At 40.2% G+C, this 25,638-nt stretch overlaps 1 protein-coding gene across 1 annotated transcript in view; it reads right to left on the bottom strand.

Moving 5' to 3' along the window:
• The window catches only part of thsd7bb (thrombospondin, type I, domain containing 7Bb), a 138,213-nt gene that overhangs the window by 40,239 nt on the left and 72,336 nt on the right, over positions 1–25,638 (bottom strand). The window contains exon 2 of the mRNA XM_065241018.1: positions 8,726–8,878. Coding sequence (XP_065097090.1) covers positions 8,726–8,852 — 127 coding nt within the window. The 5' untranslated portion in view covers positions 8,853–8,878. The remainder of the gene's footprint in view (positions 1–8,725; positions 8,879–25,638) is intronic.

Below are 25,638 nucleotides of genomic sequence, written 5' to 3'. Positions count from 1 at the left end.
CTGTGACAACATGTGTTTCTCAATGTCAAGGAAGGATCCTTGGAAGCCAGAATTTTTAGGATGCTACGTCATAGACATCAGTCGAAGGACTGTTTCAATGTCGAGGATCTTCGGAATTTCAACCGTGCCGCAAGCAGACTTTTTCACTGATGTAATGACGCAATGAATTTCGTGGACTATATTAATATCAGTGAAAAAGTCTGCTTTCGGCACTGCGCACATAGGATTGTGGGTGATTTGAGAGCATGAAGGCTACAAATATAAATCCTTTCCTGTATATGGGATATTTTTCAAACGAAGGACTCAGTCTTTGGTTGAAATTCCGAGGATCCTCGACATTGGAACAGTCCTTCGACGGATGTCGATGACTTAGCATCCTCGAAATTCTGGACCAGTCTGGTCAAGGAAGTATCCTTGACATTGAGAAACACCTAATATAGTGACGTAACAAGCTCTGTACAGCAGTTTGGGCATTTAGGGCTTCTGTAGAAATATTGGGGTGCAAAATGGCAACTTCCATGTAAGGGACGTGCAGTGTATGTAGATAAAAACACCTCATTCTAAAGCAGGGGTCTCCAACCTTTTTGTGAGTAAGGACTACCACAATGGATAAACCAATCTGGAGGGCTACTTTTTTTATATAGTCCACTTTTTTTTCTTTTACTTGTTGATTTTATTATGTTTTATTATTATTATTTTAACATTGTTTAAAATTTTAACATCCATAATTGAAGCCAAGCTTATATAAAAATAGTAAATAAATAAATAATTAAATTGAAGCTAATAATAGAATGTGCTTTGGCGGGCAACTTCATTATGTATGGTCTTTATACACCACTAAAATACAGTTATGTATATTATATTGCATTTCTGTCAAGAGATCCTCCTAAAAGTTTAAGCTAAAATCGCACAGTGTTTATGAGGGTAATAATATTCTTTACAGTTAAGGTGCACACAATGACTTGCACTGCTGTGACATGCTCTTTCCAACTTGCAGTCTGACTTGTGCATCTCGTGGGAAGTCAATCTCCTCTCTGTTGATCTCCTTGCTGTCACTCATGAGGTTGTCATGGAAACACAGCAGGCAAAGAGATGCACAGAGACCTGAGATGTGAGCAGGACTCTGTCCCACAGTGTCATGCACTATAAAGCTATGGGACGAGATGAGGTCGTTTCGAGGGCACTGGAAGCAAAGAAACCAGCGGCAGGATCATGACTGGTTTTACTCTGGTTTTAACAAGCTTGACACCAAGAAGGCAGACGTACTCTTTGAACTGCTCTGGTGTAGGACGTTTTACCCAGTAGAAGTATCAATCCCAAAAGAGGAACAATCCCTAAGGAAACTTTTGCTTAAGTCTCACGTGAAAAATAAATAAATCTCACAAATGTCTCCTTTTGAGTTTCAGTAGAGATCTCAACACTGTCACAAACTGAGATTGGATTTGCTAAGTCTGCAATCAAATGATTTCAATATAAACTAGTAAACATTCCATTAGCAGCAATTTACATGAAAACACACAAACCTACAGGGGCGCTTCCATGTTGGGACTCCAGATCTCGAGGGGAGTGTGGGTGTGAAGATGAACATTAGCACTGCTTCTTACAGTATGCTTCTGTACCACATCACCTCAGAAAACAGATCTCATTCTGACACATGCTATTGGTTAAATGACCATAATAAGGATAAATACATGAACAGAAACATAAACTAAGTCACCTCCTATTAAGCTAAGCCAGACAGTAGTTAGTAAGCATAGTTGGCTACTGTTTTGCTAATGAGCAAGTGTATTGGTATATTATGCTACACAGCATGAGATGACAACGCAGTCTTTGTTTATACAGAAAATAAATTGAATTACACATTTATGATGTCTGAAAGCGCTAGGCCCATTAGTGTTGTTTATACGTTTTAAAAAACATTTTCTGACCCAGAGGTCTCCCGAGACAGGCCGTTTTCTTCCTCTTAAATGCGCGAGGAACGTTCTAGGCTGCACTCGTGCACTTTTCGGTTTCATCCTGGGTGCAACAATAGGGCACATGACAGATTAATTACTCGCTGATGGGCACAGACACAATTACAGTGCTTTTAGTCTATCAGACACTTGAGCAACAGAAATGGAGCTGTTTTTGTTCTGTCACGAGCCTGTGGGAGTTTGCGGATGGGATTGGTGGATTGTGTCATCTTGAATGCAAAAGCAGAGGAATGCTGGGATGGAAGGTGATGATATTACAGTGTGCGTAGCTTGTATACACTATGTTTGGGGATTTAAAATATACACACATCAGTGATGCGCGGGTTGATTCAAAATCAACCGAAACAGTTGGGAGTCATCCAAAAATATTTTTATTGATATTCGGGTCGCGGACGGTCGAGTCGTTTGAAATAAAGATGCCAATTAACTATTTTAAACAATTTCTACTTGTAAAAAATGCGGGCCAGGAAGCGGGTTAGGCAAAAATAAAATTGCGGTCCGAGCTGCGGGTGGGGGGGACCTTTTAGTTAAAAACGTTGGTCGGGTGTGGGTTGTTTATACATTGACCTGTGCATCACTGACACACATAGGTTCATTAACTATTTCCCCGCCATTTAAGAGTTTATTTTTAAGAGAAAACACTCCCGTGCCAATGACGAGTTTTTCCGTCAATCCGTATTTCCGCTATTATCCACCAGGTGGCACTTTTACCCAACTTATAAAACCTGGAAGTATTCTGCAAACAGTTCAAAATCTTTGATCTCTATCAAAAGTCCTTCACAAAAATTGAATTATCTCTGCTTTTTGCTAAAAATTTGGCATTTTTGACGAAACCTACCCATATTTGAGGGCTGATAAAAAGAGAACAAATGAAGGTAGGATTGTTTTGCTTGATAGCAGAGGGTCTGTTCTTTCATTTGATATATTGTATGTTTATATATTTAAAGAAGAACATGTTTCTGGAAGGCATTAAACTTTTATGAAAATCATAACAAATGCTGGTGCTGGCTGGCAACTTTTTTAAAAAGCGCTGGCTGTGAAAGAGTTAAAGACATAGCAACAAAGTGTAATTGGTCCAAAGTCTCGCTGCACAAAGTTCAAGGCGGAAAAACGCGCTCCGTTAACCAATCGGGAGCTTGCTCTAGTAGTGACGTGATTACAGGAAGCAAGCGGAGTCGCAGAAGCCCCTCCCATGACACTAATTTCCACGTGAATTTCTCGATGACTAGAATTTCACGCACGAATGAAGCGAGTACACTCAAAATGTTCAAGCGGCAATGTAGACGCAAATTTGACACCTCAGATGCGGCTGGTGTGAACCCACAGTAAGAGATAAGATGTAGAGGTCATACATATCCATGCCCATTCCAGCATCATAAGCTATTTCAAATCTGTTATAAATCTTGAGAAAATGTAAAAACAAAGAGAACGCTTGCTTCTCATGAACACCACCACCAACGACTTTGTAAATATTTTGTGTGTGTCTGGTGCTGATTTCCTCTTATTCCCTGCACTGTAATCCTTCAAACCAAACAAATGAAAGAAATTAACGCTAATTGAATGAATTGCACAATTTATAAAACAGGCAGATATTTGCAACCCAAGATTCTTAGCTTAAGATCTAGTTCAGAGACGCTGAGATTTTCCTTTTGAAACAAAGTAGAGAAAGAATAACAAGAAAAGATGAAACAGATTTTATTTCATACTAAATATACAAAATAATGCAACTTTTTGGCATGTGCCCCCCAACCCATGAAGCGGCCATCCCTTTATGCCCCCTCCCAAAAAATTCATGAAATAAAACTTAGAATTTGAATTAAACAAAATATTAAATATATATTTTAAGTATATATTAAATTATACAATATAGTGCTATTGGTTAAAGCTGAATTTTTCTGAGGTTTAATTACACCGAATTTATGATGAAGTGATGTGTTTTTTAAAATTTCATAAAACTGGAGCGCCCCCAACCCCAGTTTGAGAACCCCTAATATAATGCAATCACTAGGGATGCAGCGATACCGCTACTGGTATCGGGCTCGATACCACATTTTCTAAAGTACTCGTACTCGTTAAAAGTCCCCCGATACCTGGAATCGATACCACGGTCTGAGAAATGTCTATGTTTGAGCGGCGTGTAAGGGGTTAATGCCTCTTGTGTTGTCCAAAGAGGCAGAGTTTACAACAAACTGGAAAACTAGTCCTTTGTTTTTTTGTTAAATTATATGACTAAAGCTGTTACCTGTAAATTTAAATCATGTTTTTTTATTAAGTACTCGGTATCGGCAAGTACTGAAATGCAAGTACTCGTACTCGTACTCCAAAAAAGTGGTATCGGTGCATCCCTAGCAATCATGCTGTTTCATGATATAATTTAGTTTTGTTTAGTAATTATTTTTCAACATTTTCCAATTATCTCTTGTTTTTATCAAAGTTTTATTATCTGCCTGTTTTATTTATTGTTCAATTCAATCAATTTAGCTTTAATTTCTTTCATCTTTTGGTTTGACTGAAGGATAACAGTGCATGGAATGAGAGGAAATCAGCACCAGACACACAAAATATTTGAAAAACTTAATTTCATTCACTTGCTCACTGATTGTGGTTTTACCAAGCTGTGATGTAAATAAAAACATTTCTCCAACCTTCTGTTTTTACAGGAAATGCATCAACACAAGAAATAAATCTTTGCTCATCAAAACTTGCTCATTTGCAGAAATCCTGACAATGCATCAGATCTGCTTCATTTAGTTTTTTTTCTCCTTTTAATAAGGTTAATTTTCCTCTTTACTTGTGCGAGATGAAACAGACTTTTGCGTCTAGCTTATGACGCCAGATAGAAGTAGAACTCCATGGAGACGAGTTTAAAATTAGGTTTTCAAGCTGCCCGACTGCTTTTAAGATACAAACTCAGAGTTTCCTTTTCCTCCACACAGACTGCTTATTCTCAGAGCACGTCAATTGTATGATATGAAGCAACAGGAAGAGGAGAAATCCAGAGTTCACACAAAGATAGACACAAACATGAAAATAAACAACACAATGCCCCAAGAACCATTTAGTCAAAGGTTCTTAAAAGAAACTTCTTTCATACACGTTTAAAGTCTAAAGAACCATTCTCATCTACAAATAACCTAAAAACAGAAAGGATGTTCAGATGTTAAAGTTTCTTAAAGGAACCATACAGCCAAAATTATTCTTCTATGCAGTGTGGAATTCACAACTTAATATCGACAGGATTAACAAAAACACATACGTTTGCTCTGATGTAAGAGCATGCTAATGCTAGCTAACTCAGCACATCATTGCTTGCAAATAATGACGCCTCTTTGTTCATAATGCATATATTTAAACTTAAAATGAGACGATTAAAAAGGGGGTGGCAGTGGCTCAGTGGTTCATGTAGGTTGTCTACAAACCGGAAGGTTGGTGGTGATCCCCGGCTCCACTGGACCAAGTGTCGAGGTGTCCTTGAGCAAGGCACCTAACCCCAGCTGCTCCCGACGAGCTGGATGGCGCCTTGCATGGCTGACACCGCCGTCGGTGTATGAATGTGTGAGTGAATGGGTGAATGTGAGGCAACATGTACAGCGCTTTGGATGGCCATAGGTCTGTTAAAAAAGCGCTATATAAATGCAGTCCATTTACCATAAAAGGCAAGACGGATGCTGACTGACATACTTATATTACAATATTTTAGCATTTTGTTAATAGACTGCCTACCCCTGAGTACCCCAATCCGATTGCGGTTCTCCCGGGGGTTAGTTTTGTAAGCGGGAGAATGTTATTATAGCAAAGTGGTCAGGCTGATGTCTTGTGTTTATTCCACTGTTTGATTTGTAATTATTAGATTATTTTCACAAATTTCACTTACCCTGCTGTGCATGCCATGAACAAAGCTGTTCCTCAATTTGTGTGTTTTCCATTTGAATGGTCAGCGAATGAGACACCTGCTGCTTGCACTGAGACCTAACATTATAGGCTTTAGCTTCAATTTTGATTAAATTATTATCTAATCGGTTGCATATTATGTGGTGGATATATCCCTCGAATGCTTACTGCAGTCCCGTTTGTCTTGCTCTCTCAGATATTTCACCTGTTCACCAAAAATGACTAATTATCTCCTTGGGAATGTCTGACACCGGTGCATACATACTGTAATAGACCTGCCAAGCTCAAAAGCTTAACTCTTTCACCGCCAGCGTTTTTAAAAAAAGTTGCCAGCCAGCGCCAGCTTTTTTCATGATTTTCACCAAAGTTTAATGCCTTCCAGATAATGTTCTATTTTAAATATATAAACATACAATATACCAAATGAAAGAACAGACCCTCTGCTTTCAAACAAAAAAAAACGTTTCATCCTACCTTCAGTAGTTCTTTTGTAATCACTTTTTGAATATGGGTAGGTTTCTGCAAAAACACCACATTTTGAGCAAAAAGCAGAGATAATTCCATTTTTGTGACGGACTTTTCATAGAGATCCCATTCAGAGCGATCTTTAAAACAGACACGGACATGCAGCTGCTTGCCATAGGGCAATACTTCCGGGTTTAAAAAGTTGCGGAACCTGGTGGATAATAGCGGTATTGCGGAAAGACGGAAAATCTCGTCATTGGCGGGGAAGCGTTTTCTCTTAATTGACGAGATATTTCCTTGTGAAAGAGTTAACAGACGTAGCAACAGTAACTAAGGAGGTCGGGGCTTAGCAAAGGGTCAATTGCAAATGATTGCCAACAAAATACATACATTGGATGCAGTTTTATTTACAGCCTGCGAGTCATGACCCAGTTCGGAACGCCCGATTTTGACAAAATCAGTGTTAAGACACTAACTCCAGCTGCTCCCGACGAGTTGGATGGCGCCTTGCATGGCTGACACCGCCGACGGTGTATGAATGTGCGAGTGAATTGGTGAATGTGAGGCAAATTGTAAAGCGCTTTGAATGGCCATTGGTCTATGAAAGCGCTATATAAATGCAGTCCATAAACAAAGACACACACACACAACTTCGCTGCTACCCTGGTCAAACAAACAATATCCATTGTTTCCAAAAGGCTGGGTTCATTGGTAAGCTAAACAAGCTTAAATTTCACTCACATACAACAACACACTACTTCTGTGACGTTGATTTCATGTCAGCTCTTGGTTGTGTGCTATTTCGGTTTAAGTGCCCATATAAGGACTTCTACTGTACTGGGGGGCTCTGTTACGCAACGGATTCAATGGGTACCATGCAAATTGTGTGATAAGCACAAACTCTTTAGGCTTGCATGCGCCATTGCAAACTTTTCTTTGTGGAGAGTGAATGTTAGCACTTATGTTTGCCGATGTACAAATAAGCATTTCTACACAAACAAAGGACTGTTTCGATTTTCCATTCCGGGAATCATCGCCCCTGTGGGCCTGCCCTTTGATCCAAATACAGCACGTGAGGAGACACAGTCAGAGCCTCTATGGACTGACCGCCACTTTAAAAAAAGTCTCATATTATCTGTCCTTTTTTAAAAAAGCATTTAAAGCTTTGTTTAACAATACTAGATATCCATCCATCCTTTCATCAATCAAAATAAGAGGGTTTTATTTCCACGTTTTAAATCTCTGAAAATTGCAGTTGTCATCTGATATCCCTAATGCCTACGGGGATTCACATCAATATGTTGGATATTTTGTTAGTAATTCAAAAAAGGGTTGGTTATGGTTATGAATTATACGATTACAGAAGCTTGGCTGTACAGGACAACGTTAACGGGACGAGTGCTAATTTTCTGTCCATCTCCCGCTTAACAATTGTTGCCATGGCAACATGAAGAACACTCAGCGTAACTCCAGCTGGATATAAGATTGATCAGACTTCACGGATAACACAGGCAGATGGTCTCACACTTATCAGATTTGCCAAACATACATCCTTCCTGATGGCAGATATTATGTCACCACAAGGATCAATATCTGAACCAAGCAGATCAGTTTTTACATTCACTAGTTCTGTTCTCTTCTATCAAAAGCAGACTTAAAAAGACTATTACCTCCTGTTGACTGACTGTACCAGACACTGTCATTCACACATTTGATTATGTAATCCCCAAGATGTGACTTCTACAACTGGCTCGGACCGCAGAGAAACTAAGCATGAAATAATTGGTCAGACATCTCAGTCTGTGGATGCATTTTAGAAATATAAACTGTACGTTTTGCGCCTTGAAATTGTCTAGAATAACTGCTGTGTGTTCAAAATATCACAGTAACATTTAACCTGCGTACTGTATGAAAAAACATCATGTTCCAATTTCCCTTAATGAGTTTGATCCAAATTTCTCCTTCTGTAGGACATTTGAGATATCACGTCCAATTATATCTATTATATCTTCTATTTTGCACACAACGACCAGAACATATTTCAACCAGCCAGTTTTAATGTCGGCTTTGGTCTGTCCCCAACAAGCCTAGTCTTTGAATATAGTGCATAAAAACATATGGTATATTTTTATGGGTTCCTTTATCCATTTTGGAGTTTTATTGCCTCTATGTACTTTGTTGTATTCATAGGAGAGGCATCTTGTTCCACCAAAGAAGGAAAATGACATGAGGCGAGTAAATGATGAAAGACGTTTCGTTTTCTGTGAAATAATCCTCAAGTGTGGATCATACTGTAGCAGACAAATGCTGATAATCCAGCTAGAGACAGTGCTAAAAAATTCACTATTGGAGTCAATTCTGAAAAAGCTAAATCCAAAGAAATATTGGCATCCCACCTGCTTTCCAAACATACAGGCTTCTCTTTAGTCCATCTGCCTCCAGGGGAAGGGTCAATAGGGCTACACAGAGCAAGATCGCCCAGAGAGAGATGACAAAGGGAATATTATGTTTCAAATATGCCATTCTCCATCAATGTGTTGGTGTCCAACCTGTAACAGAAGAAACATGACTTGAGGTAATAAACATGAGGTTTTACAGCACATTAAACATCAGATCTGCAACAAGTACTGCAACAACAAGTCATTTATGCCCAAAGTGAAAACAGGTGACACTACACTGCAAAAAATGACTTTCTTACTTAGTATTTTGTCTTGTTTTCAGTAGAAATATCTAAAAATTCTTAAATTAAGATGCTTTTTCTTGATGAGCAAAATTACCTAAGAAAATAAGTCTAGTTTTAAGACAAATAATATACAATTTAAGTGAAATTGTGCTTAAAACAAGCAAAATTATCTGTCAATGGGGTGAGAAAAAAAATTGTAAAATAAGATTTCTTTTTTCTTTTTCTTAATTCAAGTAAAATTTTCTCACCCCATTGGCAGATTTTTTTTGTTTTAAGCACAAATTCACTTAATTTGTATATTTTTTGTCTAAAAACTAGTATTATTTTCTTAGGTCATTTTGCTCATCAAGAAAATACATCTTGATTTAAGAATTTTTAGATATTTCTACTGAAAAGTTAGAATGTCATTTTTTGATCAGAGTGTAAAAATCTTATCTTTTACTGTCTATGATTCTTACGGATACAGTAAAGGGCTACGAAAGACAACATGTCGCATCTCGACTGTCATGAAAATAAACGCTACTTTAAAAAAAATATATCTTGGTTAGGGTGTCATGCCTACTCAATCCCTGATGCATTCTTCCAGCCGCTGTCCGCTGCTACCGAACTAACACTATTTTTACAACATAAGAAGGCGTGACACAACATGAAACTTTGCTCGAAGTATCACCTGGATCTTTACACATGAAGTTTACTAAAAAGAAAGTTTTTGTACAACTGACTTTGGCTGTTATGGTGTCCGCTCGTCATCTCTGCCAGACGTAAATAATCGATTTCCGAATACGAATGAATTAATCTCATATGAGGCTCCTTTTTCAACTAGAAGGTCAATATTGTTTTTCACTTGCGACAAAACAACGAATTATCTGTGCATTTTTACGGAACTATGCTTTAGGAGATATCAATCTTTACTCTCCTCCCTCCTTACGTCGCAATTGGAGATCGATGCATCTTGACTGGGAAGAAGGCGGCGAGCGGACGCCAAATCATCTAAAGTCAGTTGTTCAAAACCTTCTTTTTAGTTAACTCTCTGTTCACAAACAATGTTCTCAATGCTCGAGTTCATGTGTAGAGACATAGGCGATACTTCGAGCAAAATATCATGTTGTGTTGAGCCTTCTTAGTGTTGTTAAATAGTGATTTTGATGCTCACAGCATATTGAAGGCACAGCTTCTAGTTCTTTTGCGACCACTTCAGGTCCTCAAAATGGCGGAAGACAATTGAGTGACGTCAGCTGATATTCATGTATAGACCAAAACACTTTTTGTACCAGGCTGTAAAAAGATTATTTTCTACTGTAAAGTTGGCCATTTTAACATGGTGATACATGGGAATTGACTGTAGCGGCCACTTGATGAATTTGCAATTAATTCACACCCCTATTGGCTTCATCAGAAAAATTGTATGGTTGCCCCCTGGTCAAAATTCCCATCTTTGCAAGTATCCTTATAAACACGAACATTAGGTCTTAAGAGAAAGCAAACAGCTAAAAGAGAAAACAAACGTTTAACAGTAAATTGGATTCAGACTTTGGTCTTAAAGGCGGGGTGCACGATTTTTGAACAAACCATTAAACAGAGACCGGAAGTTAAGTTCTGCTCAAACGTGTAATCCCGTCACCGCATGTGCGTCTAACGAAACCATCTATAGCATTAAAAAAAAATGTTTCTTAAGTGGCTCTGGTAATTTTTGACCAATTATCTGATGGGGTGGTCAAACACTACAAACTTTAATCCATTGACTTCCATTCATAAGTATGTGAATGCTTAAAACCATGAATACAAGTTTATGGGAAGTGGGTTCACTTTTTTCCAAAGTTTAAGTTTAGCAGACGTGTGAATCTGTATCATGTGAAGACGTGTGACCAATAGAAGATTGATTGAAGTCAGGCCGCGATCTTTTTCGAAGACCCAAGATGGAGGATAACGTTTCATGCAATCCCATTTTATACAATACAGCTTTAATATAACAAAACAACACCAGTGCAAGCATGTCAGACTCCCTGATGTTAATAAAAAACCCAAACACTTGGTGAATGGTATATCTGTAGCTGCTCATATGCACAGGTGTCTCCTTAGAAATGTTTCATGCTGAAAGTCTAGTGAAACCTTGGCTTAAAGGGATAGTTCACCCAAAAATAAAAATTCATCCAACATTTCCTCACCATAATGTTGTACAAAACCTGTATGAGTTTCTTTATTCTTTATGAGATTTTGATAAATGATGGTAACACACAGCTGACGGTACCCAATAGTAGGGAAAAACAAATACTATGGGTACCAATAACTGGGTGCTTACCATCTATGATTAATATAATAATGACAGAATTTTCATTTTGGGGAGTAAAAAACATTTATCTAACAAGTCTTTCTGTGAAGAACTTTTAGCACAATCAAGCAGTGCGTGTGTGTGTTGTGAAATATACTGTAGGATGTGTCAGAGGAGGAAATCTCTAGAGATACTGAACAAATTTAGACAAAAGCTAAACCTGTGAAATCCTTCATCTATATTTCTTTCTCTCTTTCCATCCCATTTTACTCTTTATTCCTGCTTCTAAGGCACAAATAAACGCCTTACCACAGGAAGAGGAATCCAGGTAGTGTTTTAAAGATAATTCATTGGCACTGGTTAGGGCTGCCCAGCTGATGCGTGTGCTCTGCTCGGGAAGAACGTTTAAGAGATGAACAGAACGCTCTGAGAGCTTTGTTACACAAGAGGCCTGCCTGATTCAACTCTGCTAAATTACATCTGCCACATTCCTACCATGTCAAATCTGTTACTTACAGTGGGGAGAAGAGGAGACAATGTTGAGAGAGAGACAGAGATAGAGAGACAGGAAGAAGACAAAATGTGGAAGATAATAACAAAATGTGCAAATGTGGAGTTACGGCGAGACGAAGGGTTGGGAAACCAATTGTACAGTCAGAGAAAAGCTAGTAATTCTTTTGACTGGACAAACACAAAGATCCACTTAATATGCAGATCTCCGCAGGAACATCCGATTCAGACAACAGTCAATCAACACTTCATGTGATGTCTATAAGATTTTGGGTCCTCAGTCATGCCACAAAGTGCTGTCTCCATCCGTGTCTCCACATGTTGGGCTGGATTCACAGAAAAGGCTTAGCTTAAGCCAGTATTATGCTGTAGTTAAATTAGGATATTTAAGTCACTTTTACAAAAAATGCCTTAGAAAAATGCAACCTATTCTCCAACCCATACGATTGCTTTGGTTGTTTGACCATTTCACCAAATACGAACAATAGGTGCATTTACTAAATTAGCGCCTCTACCGGCAGCAGGTAAAACTTAAAGGGATAAGTCGGCCAAAAATGATATTAAACCCATGATTTACTCATCCCCAAGCTGTCCGTGTTGCATATGTCCATCGTTTTTCAGACAAACACATTTTCGGATATTTTAGAAAATGTTTTAGATCTTTCAGTTGATTAAATGTAATGTTACGGGGTCCACAACCTTCAAGTCCAAAAAAAGTGCGTCCATCCTTCACAAATTAAATCCAAATGGCTCCAGGATGATAAACAAAGGTCTTCTGAAGGTAATCCGCGCGGTGTTGTTGTAGAAATATCCATATTTAAAACTTTATTAACGTAACTAAATACCTTCCGGTAGCGCCGCCATCTTTAAAAGTTGTGATTTTCTAGGCAGATATGGCTAGGAAATATACTCTTATTCTGGCGTAATAATCAAGGACTTTGCTGCCGTAACATGGCTGCAGGAGGCGCAAGATATTACGTAGTGCCTGAAAATAGTCCCCTTGGTAACTTTCAATAGCAGGGGACTATTTTCGTGTACTGCGTAATATCATTGAGCCTCCTGCAGCCAAGTTACGACACCAAAATACTTGATGATTACGCCAAGTTATGAGTCAAGTTTAAAATAGGAAAAATATGGAAACTCTTTGGTTATTTTTGAGCACGATGCTAATGGTCTAATCACATTCAATGGATTGTGCTAAGCTATGCTAAAAGTGGTACCGCCAGACCCAAAGATCGGCTGAATGGTTTCCAAAATGGTAAAAATCTAATGTTTAACTCTAGGGGAGTTTTAAATTCAGCATATTTTCAAAAAAAGTTGTGAAAAAAAAAAGTGGAGTGTCCCTTTAAGGTTAAGTAAAATATGGGCTAATGTTAATATGGGGTTAACTATTCAGAGGGGAAGGAACAAAATGTCATCAGTTTTTCACGCTCAGATAATGCTGAACTTTCTTATCTTCTGTCCCTGCTGTTTCTGAGATATTCCTTTTTGTTACCAGAATCCCCAGACCACTGAAAATATCCATATCCAATGTAAATCATCATCATGTTTCATTCAGCACTTGGCATTTTTACCATAAGACAAATCTTTGTGGATCTGCCATTAATGTTTGTTATATGTTGCATTTCACTTGTTATATTGTTTGAAAGGTTTGCCACAACTAAAGTGGGCATCGAGAGACCATCCTAACAGTTTTCCGTCTTGTTCTCTTTGTGCTGTTTTCTTTGCATTCCCGCTCTGCGTTTTATCATGAGATTTTAGATTGACGCATAGCATTATCTGTTAGCTCGGACCGGAGATTCCTAGCCAACGCTGAGTAATTACAAAGCTAATCATTGTCGACAGGGGCATTCACTCACTGGCACGCACGTACAGACTTCAATGGACACACACATAGGTTAGTTTTACTATATAACTACCTTTGTTTCATACCAGGTTGTTGATATTTTAAAAATCAATTACCTAAACCTTACCCCTTAAACATTAAAGCAGACCATCACTTGGCTCATTTATAAGCACTTTTTTAACATGTACTGTATGGAGCATCCAAAGATGGCCTTAACTATATTTGTGGGGACATACAATCTTAAAAATAAAGGCACCAAAAATGATCTTTGTCTGGCTATATTGAACCTTAAACATAAAAATCTTACTTGTGCAACAGGAAGAAATTGTTCTTTTAAAGACTTATGTGGCCTTTACCTGCTATCGGATAATCATAAGTATGATTTTCCTCCAACACCCTCTGATATCATGTTAACCTGTGGGAAGTTCGGAAATAATTTTGATTCCTCAAATTCCCGAGACGGACAGGCCTCAAACTTTAAAAATGGTGTATGGGAGAAAGATTTCCACTGTGGCAGGTATGCTTTATCAATTTTTATCCGCAACAGCCTTATTGCCTTGTATTGTCGTTAAATTAATCATTTGAAGCATATTGTATGTAAGTATAAACCTGGCATCCTCGATTCTTTCCGACAACAAAGCACCTGAACAGAATAAACGTATAATCACAATTTTAGAAGTGTGAATTATCAAGTTTTCAATTGCACGTGAAGGCAGCGTAATGCTGCGGGCATACCATCGGGGACTTTGTTGCTGTGTGTTGTCTGTCTCTTTTAATAAGGTCGTTAGGAGGCGTTCCTAATTCTGGTTGTCCTAGTGACAGTTATTAACAAACGAGAAACCGCCTACCACCGTAAAGGGCGATCACACTACACTTTTCGTTCAATTGACTTCATGAAAAATGAAGTTGCATTTCGCTGTGTAAGTTCAGATCTGGTGAACTCTGACCTGCGAATTCGTATCACGTGGAGATATGTGACCAGTAGAAAACTGGTACGTCAAGGTGTGACCTTTCTCTTTACTGAAAAGCAAAAATGGACAAACACCTTATCTTGATCTTATATTGACAAACCGAAAAATATTTGCATGCTCAAAGTCTAGTGTAACCACCCCTTTAAGGTAAACAGCACCGTTTTTCTTACCACAACTTAGATTTATTAATATCTTTTTTCAATAAGTGCACTTTTAATCTTTGTACAGCGCTTCTTTAATGTGTTAGCATTTAGCCTAGCCCCATTCATTCCTATGGCTCCAAACTAAAGTTTTATTTTGTGCCACCATACTTACTCGTGTAACTACTCATGTAACAGTCTTTAAATATGGAAAACATGGAAGTGTTTGGTGGCTTCTAAATTCATCCCTGTTTGGAGCCATAGGAATGAAAGGGGATAGGCTAAATGCTAACACATTCACGAGGCACTGTTACAAATATTAAAAGTGCACGCACTGAAAAAAGAAAGGTATGTATTAATTCGTCTAAGTTGAGGTAAGAACATAGTAAAATATAAAAAAGGTGGTGTTTTCCTTTAACTAATGAGCGTTGGATAACATGAGCTCCACGGCTTTGGTAGTCAATCCCGAAAGTTGCTTATCATTTGCATAAAACTTTTCTTAACTTTGTCAAAATGTTGAACAAGCCCACTTTCTTTCGCCAACGGTCACGGTCTCATGTCGCCAGAAGTAACCAAGCTTCCATTAAAATGAATGAGATCACGTTACGCTGCAGTTGCTATTTGCTGAGATTCTTTGGAAAACCAAAAAGTTTTATTTTATGGTATTGCTGTGAAGAACCCTTTACTGTAAGCAAACACTTGCAGACACAAACAATCAGCCGCCTGATTAAAAAGAGGGTTCATTTGAGAAATTGCAAGACTTTAAACTTAGAAGTTTAACTGAATAGTTTTTTGTCTGATTGAATAAGTGCATCCTTTTCATTAAGCATCGAAATCTGCTCTGTTCGGGTGTTGAGAGGTAGTTAAAATAGAGTAATGAACAGATTTATCTTAATCTCCGGAATGCAGGCATCATTAAAACCGCAGGAAAAATAAGTACACACATTCCCATTCTCGTCTAAAAGATCTTTTCTAGGCAAGCAGTTTCAATATATGACTATGTTAAAGAGCTCTTACAGCTTAATCATAGCAATAACAAGCACATTAACGTTCACGGCAATTTTCACAGAACTTCTCACGCCTTGAAATTCGGTTCTCACCTACGAGAAACCAATGACATTTTCATAATGCCAGCCGTAGAGTGCCACCTCATTTAAAACATTAAACTTCAGCGTTAAAATTCAGCCTTCATTAAATCTCCTGCGCCTGAGTTTCAGTGTTTACTTAAACCTCAATTCAGGTGTGAGGCAAACGAGGATATCTAAAATAAATGTCAACTTGACTTGCCTTTGTTTAACCTTTACATCTCTGGTACTGTAGTAATTAACCTGGAGGACATCTGAATTAATCTTGAGTTACTGCGACGGCTGCGCTCGCTGATGTTGTCTCTTTATGAATCAGATCTTATTTTCTTTATCAGAATAATTAACTTTTCATTACATAGATGCTATTAAGGAGAGAAAGTGACCCGCGCTTTACAAATAGGGTGAGTTTCTGTATTGTTCCTTCGTCAAATTCTATCAAATTGCATTTAGATTTACGCATTTGGCAGATGCTTTAATCCAAAGCAATTTACAATGTATACATTTTATGTGTGTTCCCTGGGAATCAAACCCATGGCCCTTTTAGTATCCCTACCTTACCAATCTGTTACGTCCTGCTAAAACCGCGCTGGTAAAGTTGATCGATCAGCTTGGTCATCTGCATTTTCTGGATCAGATTTGGCTTGTATTGATAAGGTAGTAAAGACAATATTCACTCCATTGTATTGTGAACTAATCTTCCAAACATGGTAAGGAGCGTCACATTTCCGGTGGACAACAGAGATATTCAGGCCAATCACAATGTTCTGGTTAGCTGGCCAATGAAGGACACTGCGCTTTTCAGCAGGATGAGCTTTGGACAAAATCAATGTGTTTCAGGGAGGCAGGGCATAAAGGAGCAACAATAATGTACGGTATGTTGAAAATAAGGTGTTTTTTAAAACCATAAACCACGCGAACACATTGCATTACACCACTGGTAGATGTGTTGCTTCCAAGGCCAGCAAATGCCACAGGATGGTTTATTCTAAGATGCGATCTTAGATTGGTAGTATTTCCTCGCGAGACAATTTTCTGCTACAAATACGGCATATTGCCCCGTCCAAATTCACCGGCTGCCCCTTTTCATCTGTCTCAAAGCCAAAATGTGCCCAAATAGGTGAAACAATATTTGGTTTAGGCACAAGATTTGCAGCTATTTTTTAGGGATGCACCGATAGGATTTTTTGGGCCAATACCGATTTAAACAGACAACTTCTGGCCGATACCGATATAAAAGACTTGTATACAATACTACCTCCTCTTGATATTTCTGCAGAACACTCGTTGCAAATGCAAGATTTTGAAGAAAGCCCAGACCGCAGACATTTTTCCGAAATACTCTAGACCGCATGGATCACGTGAATGAGTAATCTCGTGTGATTTACTATTTGATTTATTATTTTTTCCCTCATCGCACGTCTGACAAACTATAATTTATACAACTTATTTTGTTTTGGGAAGTATTTAATTATTTAGATAATTATTGTAAAAAATGCTGGATTACGCAACAGACATGCAACTCATTGCCTTTATGCGGTTAATTAATAAACAATCGGTATCGGCATTTCTCGTGCTGTTGCCGATATGCCAATGGTTTCAAATTCAGCAAAAATCGGCCGATAAATATCGGCGGCCGATACATCGGTGCATTACTACTATTTTTTGAATATCAGGCTATTTCATCAGGCTAGCGCCAACTGTAAATAATAGCCTATACCACGTAAGAGAAGTAGTCTAAGCAATTAAAATTAAAAACTCTATTAACTCATAATTCTTTTGCCTGTTTGTGTGTATGTAAATGAATATTATCTGTAGATGTCACAAGTACTGAAATCTAGCTGTTACTTACCTACTTATTCATTTAGCTGACGCTTTTATACAAAGCGACTTACAATGGGCTTTATGCTCAGCTGCACTACTTCCTGAATTTCAGCCAGCTCCTTGTTTCCTGTCTGCCATTATTGGACAAACTGATTAATCCAGGTGTGCCTGACCTCAGTAGTCACAAACAAACTGATTAATCCAGGTGTGCCTGACCTCAGTAGTCACACCAACAATAATCAGACACACCTGGATTAATCAGTTTGTCCAATAATGGCAGACAGGAAACATGGAGCTGGCTGAAGTTCAGGAAGTAGTGCAACTGGGCATAAAGCCTATTGCTATATATGTCAGAGGTCACACGCCTCTGGAGCAACTAGGGGTTAAGTGTCTTTCTCAGGGACACAATGGTGTGTCACTCGAACCCGGGTCTGTCACACCAAAGGCGAGTGTCTTATCCAATGCGCTATCACCGCTGTTAATTAATAACAATAACAATCACACACACACACACACACACACACACACACACACACACACACACACACACACACACACACACACACACACACACACACACACACACACACACACAATAAACCCCCCATGTTTAATGGACTGTCCATTCCTTGCACAGGAAGCATTTGTTTTCTTCAGAACCCCTTGAACATTGAACAGAATACATTAAATTATGATAAACAATGATTATTATGTTGGCTTGACAAAGCCAACATACTGTTGTTGTATCTAAACTTATTATTATTATGTTGGCTTGACAAAGCCAACATACTGTTGTTGTATCTAAGCTTATTATTATTATTATTATTATTATTAGTGGTGCTTGCATTTATGCAAGGCATCACTATTATTATTGCTCATACTTATTAGTGGTGCTTGCATTTATGCAAGGCATCACTATTATTATTGCTCATACTTATTATTAGTGGTGCTTGCATTTATGCAAGGCATCACTATTATTATTGCTCATACTTATTAGTGGTGCTTGCATTTATGCAAGGCATCACTATTATTATTGCTCATACTTATTAGTGGTGCTTGCATTTATGCAAGGCATCACTATTATTATTGCTCATACTTATTAGTGGTGCTTGCATTTATGCAAGGCATCACTATTATTATTGCTCATACTTATTATTATTAGTGGTGCTTGCATTTATGCAAAGCATCACTATTACTATCTTGCATACTTATTATTATTATTATTCTTCTTTTTCTGGACACTTTTTTGGCGCGTAACTCGTCCCGCACGCTTTGTTGTAGACCCATAAATTAGGGCTCAAATCGACCGGCTTATTGAGGAGAAGACTGCTATGACTTTTATAAGCGATCGGGTGCAGGATTTCCGAAAGGGGGGCGAAAAACCACCCAAAAAATCCCATTGACTTAACATTGCGCCCAACTTTGACGAGTCATAGCTCCGCTCGAGGATTTTGTAGAAACATGTGGGTTATAACATTTGAAGAGGGTGGTAGGCTCTTTAAGAACATGGATCACAATGGGGTGTAAGTTGTACCCCTGGGGTGTAAGAGGTGCCCAAAAGTGCCCCAATGAAAAGTCAATGGGGCAAAATCCCATAGACTTACCATTGCAAAAATTTTGACGGGTCATAGGTCCGAGCCAGGATTTCATAGAAACATGTGGGTTACTACATTTGAAGAGGGTGCAAGACTCTGTCAGGACGTCCCCCACAATGGGGTGTAAGGTTACCATAGCAACCATTTTGGGCACCCTAGCAACCTATACCATAGACTGCCATTATAAAATGCCTGGATGGATATCTTTGCACCACAGTGTCATAGAGACATGGGGGTGGGCTCATTTTACTCAGGCATCCAATCAGTCTCTCAGGATCCTTACAGACTTACTAAGCCACGCCCCTAGCAACCACTTTTGAGCACCCTAGCAACATAAAATACAAACAGTTATATCTCGGCATCAGAACATCGTAGAGACACGGGGGTTGGACCGTTTTACTTGTGACTCGGAGTGTAATCACTGGGCACATCATTGGCCACTCCCAAGCCACGCCCCTAGCAACCAAATACAGTACCCTAGCAACAGAGTAAACAAAGCCTTATATCTCCGCATCAGAACATCGTAGAGACACGGGGGTTGGACCGTTTTACTTGTGACTCGGAGTGTAATCACTGGGCACATAATTGGCCACTCCCAAGCCACGCCCCTAGCAACCAAATACAGTACCCTAGCAACAGAGTAAACAAAGCCTTATATCTCCACATCAGAACATCGTAGAGACATGGGGGTTGGACCGTTTGACTCATGACTCGGAGGGTAATCACTGGTGGATGCCATTTTTTTCCCTAGCAACCAAATACAGTACCCTAGCAACAGAGTAAACAAAGCCTTATATCTCCGCATCAGAACATCGTAGAGACACGGGGGTTGGACCGTTTGACTCATGACTCGGAGGGTAATCACTAGTGGATGCAATTTTTTTCCCTAGCAACCAAATACAGTACCCTAGCAACAGAGTAAACAAAGCCTTATATCTCCGCATCAGAACATCGTAGAGACACGGGGGTTGGACCGTTTGACTCGTGACTCGGAGGGTAATCACTAGTGGATGCCATTTTTTTCCCTAGCAACCAAATACAGTACCCTAGCAACAGAGTACACAAAGCCTTATATCTCCGCATCAGAACATCGTAGAGACACGGGGTTTGGACCGTTTGACTCGTGACTCGGAGGGTAATCACTAGTGGATGCCATTTTTTTCCCTAGCAACCAAATACAGTACCCTAGCAACAGAGTAAACAAAGCCTTATATCTCCGCATCAGAACATCGTAGAGACACGGGGGTTGGACCGTTTGACTCATGACTGAGAGTGTAATCACTAGTGGATGCCATTTTTTTCCTTAGCAACCAAATACAGTACCCTAGCAACAGAGTAAACAAAGCCTTATATCTCTGCATCAGAACATCGTAGAAACACGGGGGTTGGACCGTTTGACTCATGACTCGGAGGGTAATCACTAGTGGATGCCATTTTTTCCCTAGCAACCAAATACAGTACCCTAGCAACAGATTAAACAAACCCTTATATCTCCGCATCAGAACATCGTAGAGACACGGGGTTTGGACCGTTTGACTCGTGACTCGGAGTGTAATCACTAGTGGATGCCAATTTTCTCCCTAGCAACCAAATACAGTACCCTAGCAACAGAGTAAACAAAGCCTTTTATCTCCACATCAGAACATCGCAGAGACACGGGGGTTGGACCGTTTGACTCGTATCTCGGAGTGTAATCACTAGTGGATGCCAATTTTTTCCCTAGCAACCAAATACAGTACCCTAGCAACAGAGTAAACAAAGCCTTATATCTCCGCATCAGAACATCGTAGAGACACGGGGGTTTGACCGTTTGACTCGTGACTCGGAGTGTAATCACTAGTGGATGCCAATTTTCTCCCTAGCAACCAAATACAGTACCCTAGCAACCGAATAAACAAAGCCTTATATCTTCGCATCAGAATATCGTAGAGACATGTGGGTTGAATTGTTTTACTTTTGGCTTGGAGTATAATCATATATTGTCCCCCGAAATTTGCCACGGCAAGCACCACTCACATTTTCTTCAGGAAATGTACCTATCTAGTTATTATTATTATATCTTATTATTCTTATGTCTGCACACTTTTTCGGCGCGTAACTCGTCCCACACGATTTGTCGTAGACACACGAAAGAGGGCTCAAATTGACCGGATTATTGAGGAGAGGTGTGCTATGACTTTTATAAGAGATCGGGTGCAGGATTTCCGAAAGGGGGGCGAAAAACCACCCGAAAAATCCCATTGACTTAACATTGGGCCGAACTTTGACGGGTCATAGCTCCGCTCGAGGATTTGGTAGAAACATGTGGGTTATAACATTTGAAGAGGGTGGTAGGCTCTGTAAGAACATACATCACATTGGGGTGTTAGTTGTACCCCTGGGGTGTAAGAGGCACCCGAAATTTCCCATTGACTTATAATGGGGCAGGAAACATGCCCATATAAGGGAATAAAAAAGTTCCAGATGGAATATCTTCGCTTTACAATGTCGTAGAGACATGGGGGTGGGCTCATTTTACTCAGACATCCAATCAATTTATCAGGATAGTCCCAGAGCTATTAAGCCACGCCCCTAGCAACCACTTTTAAGCAGCCTAGCAACATAAAATTCAAACAGTTTTATCTAGGCATCAGAACATCGTAGAATAAAGGGGGTTGGATCGTTTTACTCGTGACTCGGAGGGTAATCACTGGCCACATCATTGGCCACTCCCAAGCCACGCCCCTAGCAACCAAATGTGAGCACCCTAGCAACAGAGTAAACAAAGCCTTATATCTTCGCATCAGAACATCGTAGAAAAACGGGGGTTGGACCGTTTTACTTGTGACTCGGAGTGTAGCAACTGGTCACATCATTGGCCACTCCCAAGCCCCGCCCCTAGCAACCAAATACAGTACCCTAGCAACAGAGTAAACAAAGCCTTATATCTTCGCATCAGAACATCGTAGAAACACGGGGGTTGGACCGTTTTACTTGTGACTCGGAGTGTAGCAACTGGTCACATCATTGGCCACTCCCAAGCCCCGCCCCTAGCAACCAAATACAGTACCCTAGCAACAGAGTAAACAAAGCCTTATATCTCAGCATCAGAACATCGTAGAGACACGGGGGTTGGACCGTTTGACTCATGACTCAGAGTGTAATCACTATGGGATGCCAATTTTTTCCCTAGCAACCAAATACAGTACCCTAGCAACCAAATAAACAAAGCCTTATATCTCTGCATCAGAACATCGTAGAGACACGGGGGTTTGACCATTTTACTTTTGGCTTGGAGTATAATCATAAATTGTCCCCCGAAACTTGCCACGGCAAGCACCACTCACATTTTCTTCAGGAAATGTACCTATCTAGTTATTATTATTATATCTTATTATTCTTATGTCTGCACACTTTTTCGGCGCGTAACTCGTCCCACACGGTTGGTCGTAGACACACGAAAGAGGGCTCAAATTGACCGGATTATTGAGGAGAGGTGTGCTATGACTTTTATAAGAGATCGGGTGCAGGATTTCCGAAAGGGGGGCGAAAAACCACCCGAAAAATCCCATTGACTTAACATTGGGCCAAACTTTGACGGGTCATAGCTCCGCTCGAGGATTTGGTAGAAGCATGTGGGTTATAACATTTGAAGAGGGTGGTAGGCTCTGTAAGAGCATACATCACAATGGGGTGTAAGCTGTACCCCTGGGGTGTAAGAAGCACCCGAAATTTCCCATTGACTTATAATGGGGCAGGGAACACGCCCATATAAGGGAATAAAATCATTCCAAATGGGATATCTTTGCTTTACAGTGTCGTAGAGATAAGTGGGTGGGCTCATTTTACTCGGGCATCCAATCAGTCTCTCAGGATCATCTCAGAGCTATTAAGCCACGCCCCTAGCAACCACTTTTGAGCACCCTAGCAACCTATCCCATAGACTGCCATTATAAAATGCCCAGATGGATATCTTTGCACCACAGTGTCATAGAGACATGGGGGTTGGCTCATTTTACTCAGGCATCCAATCAGTCTCTCAGGATCCTTACAGAGTTACTAAGCCACGCCCCTAGCAACCACTTTTGAGCACCCTAGCAACATAAAATACAAACAGTTATATCTCGGCATCGGAACATCGTAGAGACACGGGGGTTGGACCGTTTTACTTGTGACTAGGGGTGTAACAATTGGGCACATCATTGGCCACTCCCAAGCCACGCCCCTAGCAACCAAATTTGAGCACCCTAGCAACCGAATAAACAAAGCCTTATATCTCCGCATCAGAACATCATAGAGACACGGGGTTTGGACCGTTTTACTTGTGACTCGGAGTGTAATCACTGGGCACATCATTGGCCACTCCCAAGCCACGCCCCTAGCAACCAAATACAGTACCCTAGCAACAGAGTAAACAAAGCCTTATATCTCCGCATCAGAACATCGTAAAGACACGGGGGTTGGACCGTTTTACTTGTGACTCGGAGTGTAATCACTGGGCTCATCATTGGCCACTCCCAAGCCACGCCCCTAGCAACCAAATACAGTACCCTAGCAACAGAGTAAACAAAGCCTTATATCTCCGCATCAGAACATCGTAGAGACATGGGGGTTGGACCGTTTGACTCATGACTCGGAGGGTAATCACTAGTGGATGCCATTTTTTCCCTAGCAACCAAATACAGTACCCTAGCAACAGAGTAAACAAAGCCTTATATCTCAGCATCAGAACATCGTAGAGACACGGGGGTTGGACCGTTTGACTCGTGACTCGGAGGGTAATCACTAGTGGATGCCATTTTTTCCCCTAGCAACCAAATACAGTACCCTAGCAACAGAGTAAACAAAGCCTTATATCTCAGCATCAGAACATCGTAGAGACACGGGGGTTGGATCGTTTGACTCGTGACTCGGAGGGTAATCACTAGTGGATGCCATTTTTTTCCTTAGCAACCAAATACAGTACCCTAGCAACAGAGTAAACAAAGCCTTATATCTCCGCATCAGAACATCGTAGAGACACGGGGGTTGGACCGTTTGACTCGTGACTCAGAGTGTAATCATTATGGGATGCCATTTTTTTCCCTAGCAACCAAATACAGTACCCTAGCAACAGAGTAAACAAAGCCTTATATCTCCGCATCAGAACATCGTAGAGACACGGGGGTTGGACCGTTTGACTCGTGACTCAGAGTGTAATCATTATGGGATGCCATTTTTTCCCCTAGCAACCAAATACAGTACCCTAGCAACAGAGTAAACAAAGCCTTATATCTCAGCATCAGAACATCATAGAGACACGGGGGTTGGACCGTTTGACTCGTGACTCAGAGTGTAATCACTATGGGATACCAATTTTTTCCATAGCAACCAAATACAGTACCCTAGCAACCGAATAAACAAAGCCTTTTATCTCTGCATCAGAACATCGTAGAGACACGGGGGTTGGACCGTTTGACTCGTGACTTGAAGTGTAATCAGCAGTGGATGCCAATTTTCTCCCTAGCAACCAAATACAGTACCCTAGCAACCGAATAAACAAACCCTTATATCTCTGCATCAGAACATCGTAGAGACACGGGGGCTGCACCGTTTGACTCGTGACTCGGAGTGTAATCACTACTGGATGCCAATTTTTTCCCTAGCAACCAAATCCAGTACCCTAGCAACCGTATAAACAAAGCCTTATATCTCAGAATCAGAACATCGTAGGGACACGGGGGTTGGACCGTTTGACTCGTGACTCAGAGTGTAATCATTATGGGATGCCAATTTTTTCCCTAGCAACCAAATACAGTACCCTAGCAACAGAGTAAACAAAGCCTTATATCTCCGCACCAGAACATCGTAGAGACACGGGGGTTGGACCGTTTGACTCGTGACTCAGAGTGTAATCATTATGGGATGCCAATTTTTTTCCCTAGCAACCAAATACAGTACCCTAGCAACAGACACAAAGCCTTATATCTCCGCATCAGAACATCGTAGAGACACGGGGGTTGGACCGTTTGACTTGTGACTCGGAGTGTAATCATTATGGGATGCCAATTTTTTTCCCTAGCAACCAAATACAGTACCCTAGCAACAGAGTAAACAAAGCCTTATATCTCCGCATCAGAACATCGTAGAGACACGGGGGTTGGACCGTTTGACTCGTGACTCGGAGTGTAATCATTATGGGATGCCAATTTTTTCCCTAGCAACCAAATACAGTACCCTAGCAACAGAGTAAACAAAGCCTTATATCTCCGCATCAGAACATCGTAGAGACACGGGGGTTGGACCGTTTTACCCGTGACTCGGCATGTAATCACTAGTGGATGCCAATTTTTTCCCTAGCAACCAAATACATTACCCTAGCAACAGAGTAAACAAAGCCTTTTATCTCCACATCAGAACATTGCAGAGAC

Source organism: Paramisgurnus dabryanus, chromosome 14 (genome assembly GCF_030506205.2).
Source record: "Paramisgurnus dabryanus chromosome 14, PD_genome_1.1, whole genome shotgun sequence".
In the NCBI taxonomy this organism is placed as follows: Eukaryota; Metazoa; Chordata; class Actinopteri; order Cypriniformes; family Cobitidae; genus Paramisgurnus; species Paramisgurnus dabryanus.
The sequence above is the reverse complement of the archived record's forward strand: the minus strand, read 5'-3'. Positions and strand labels throughout refer to the sequence as shown.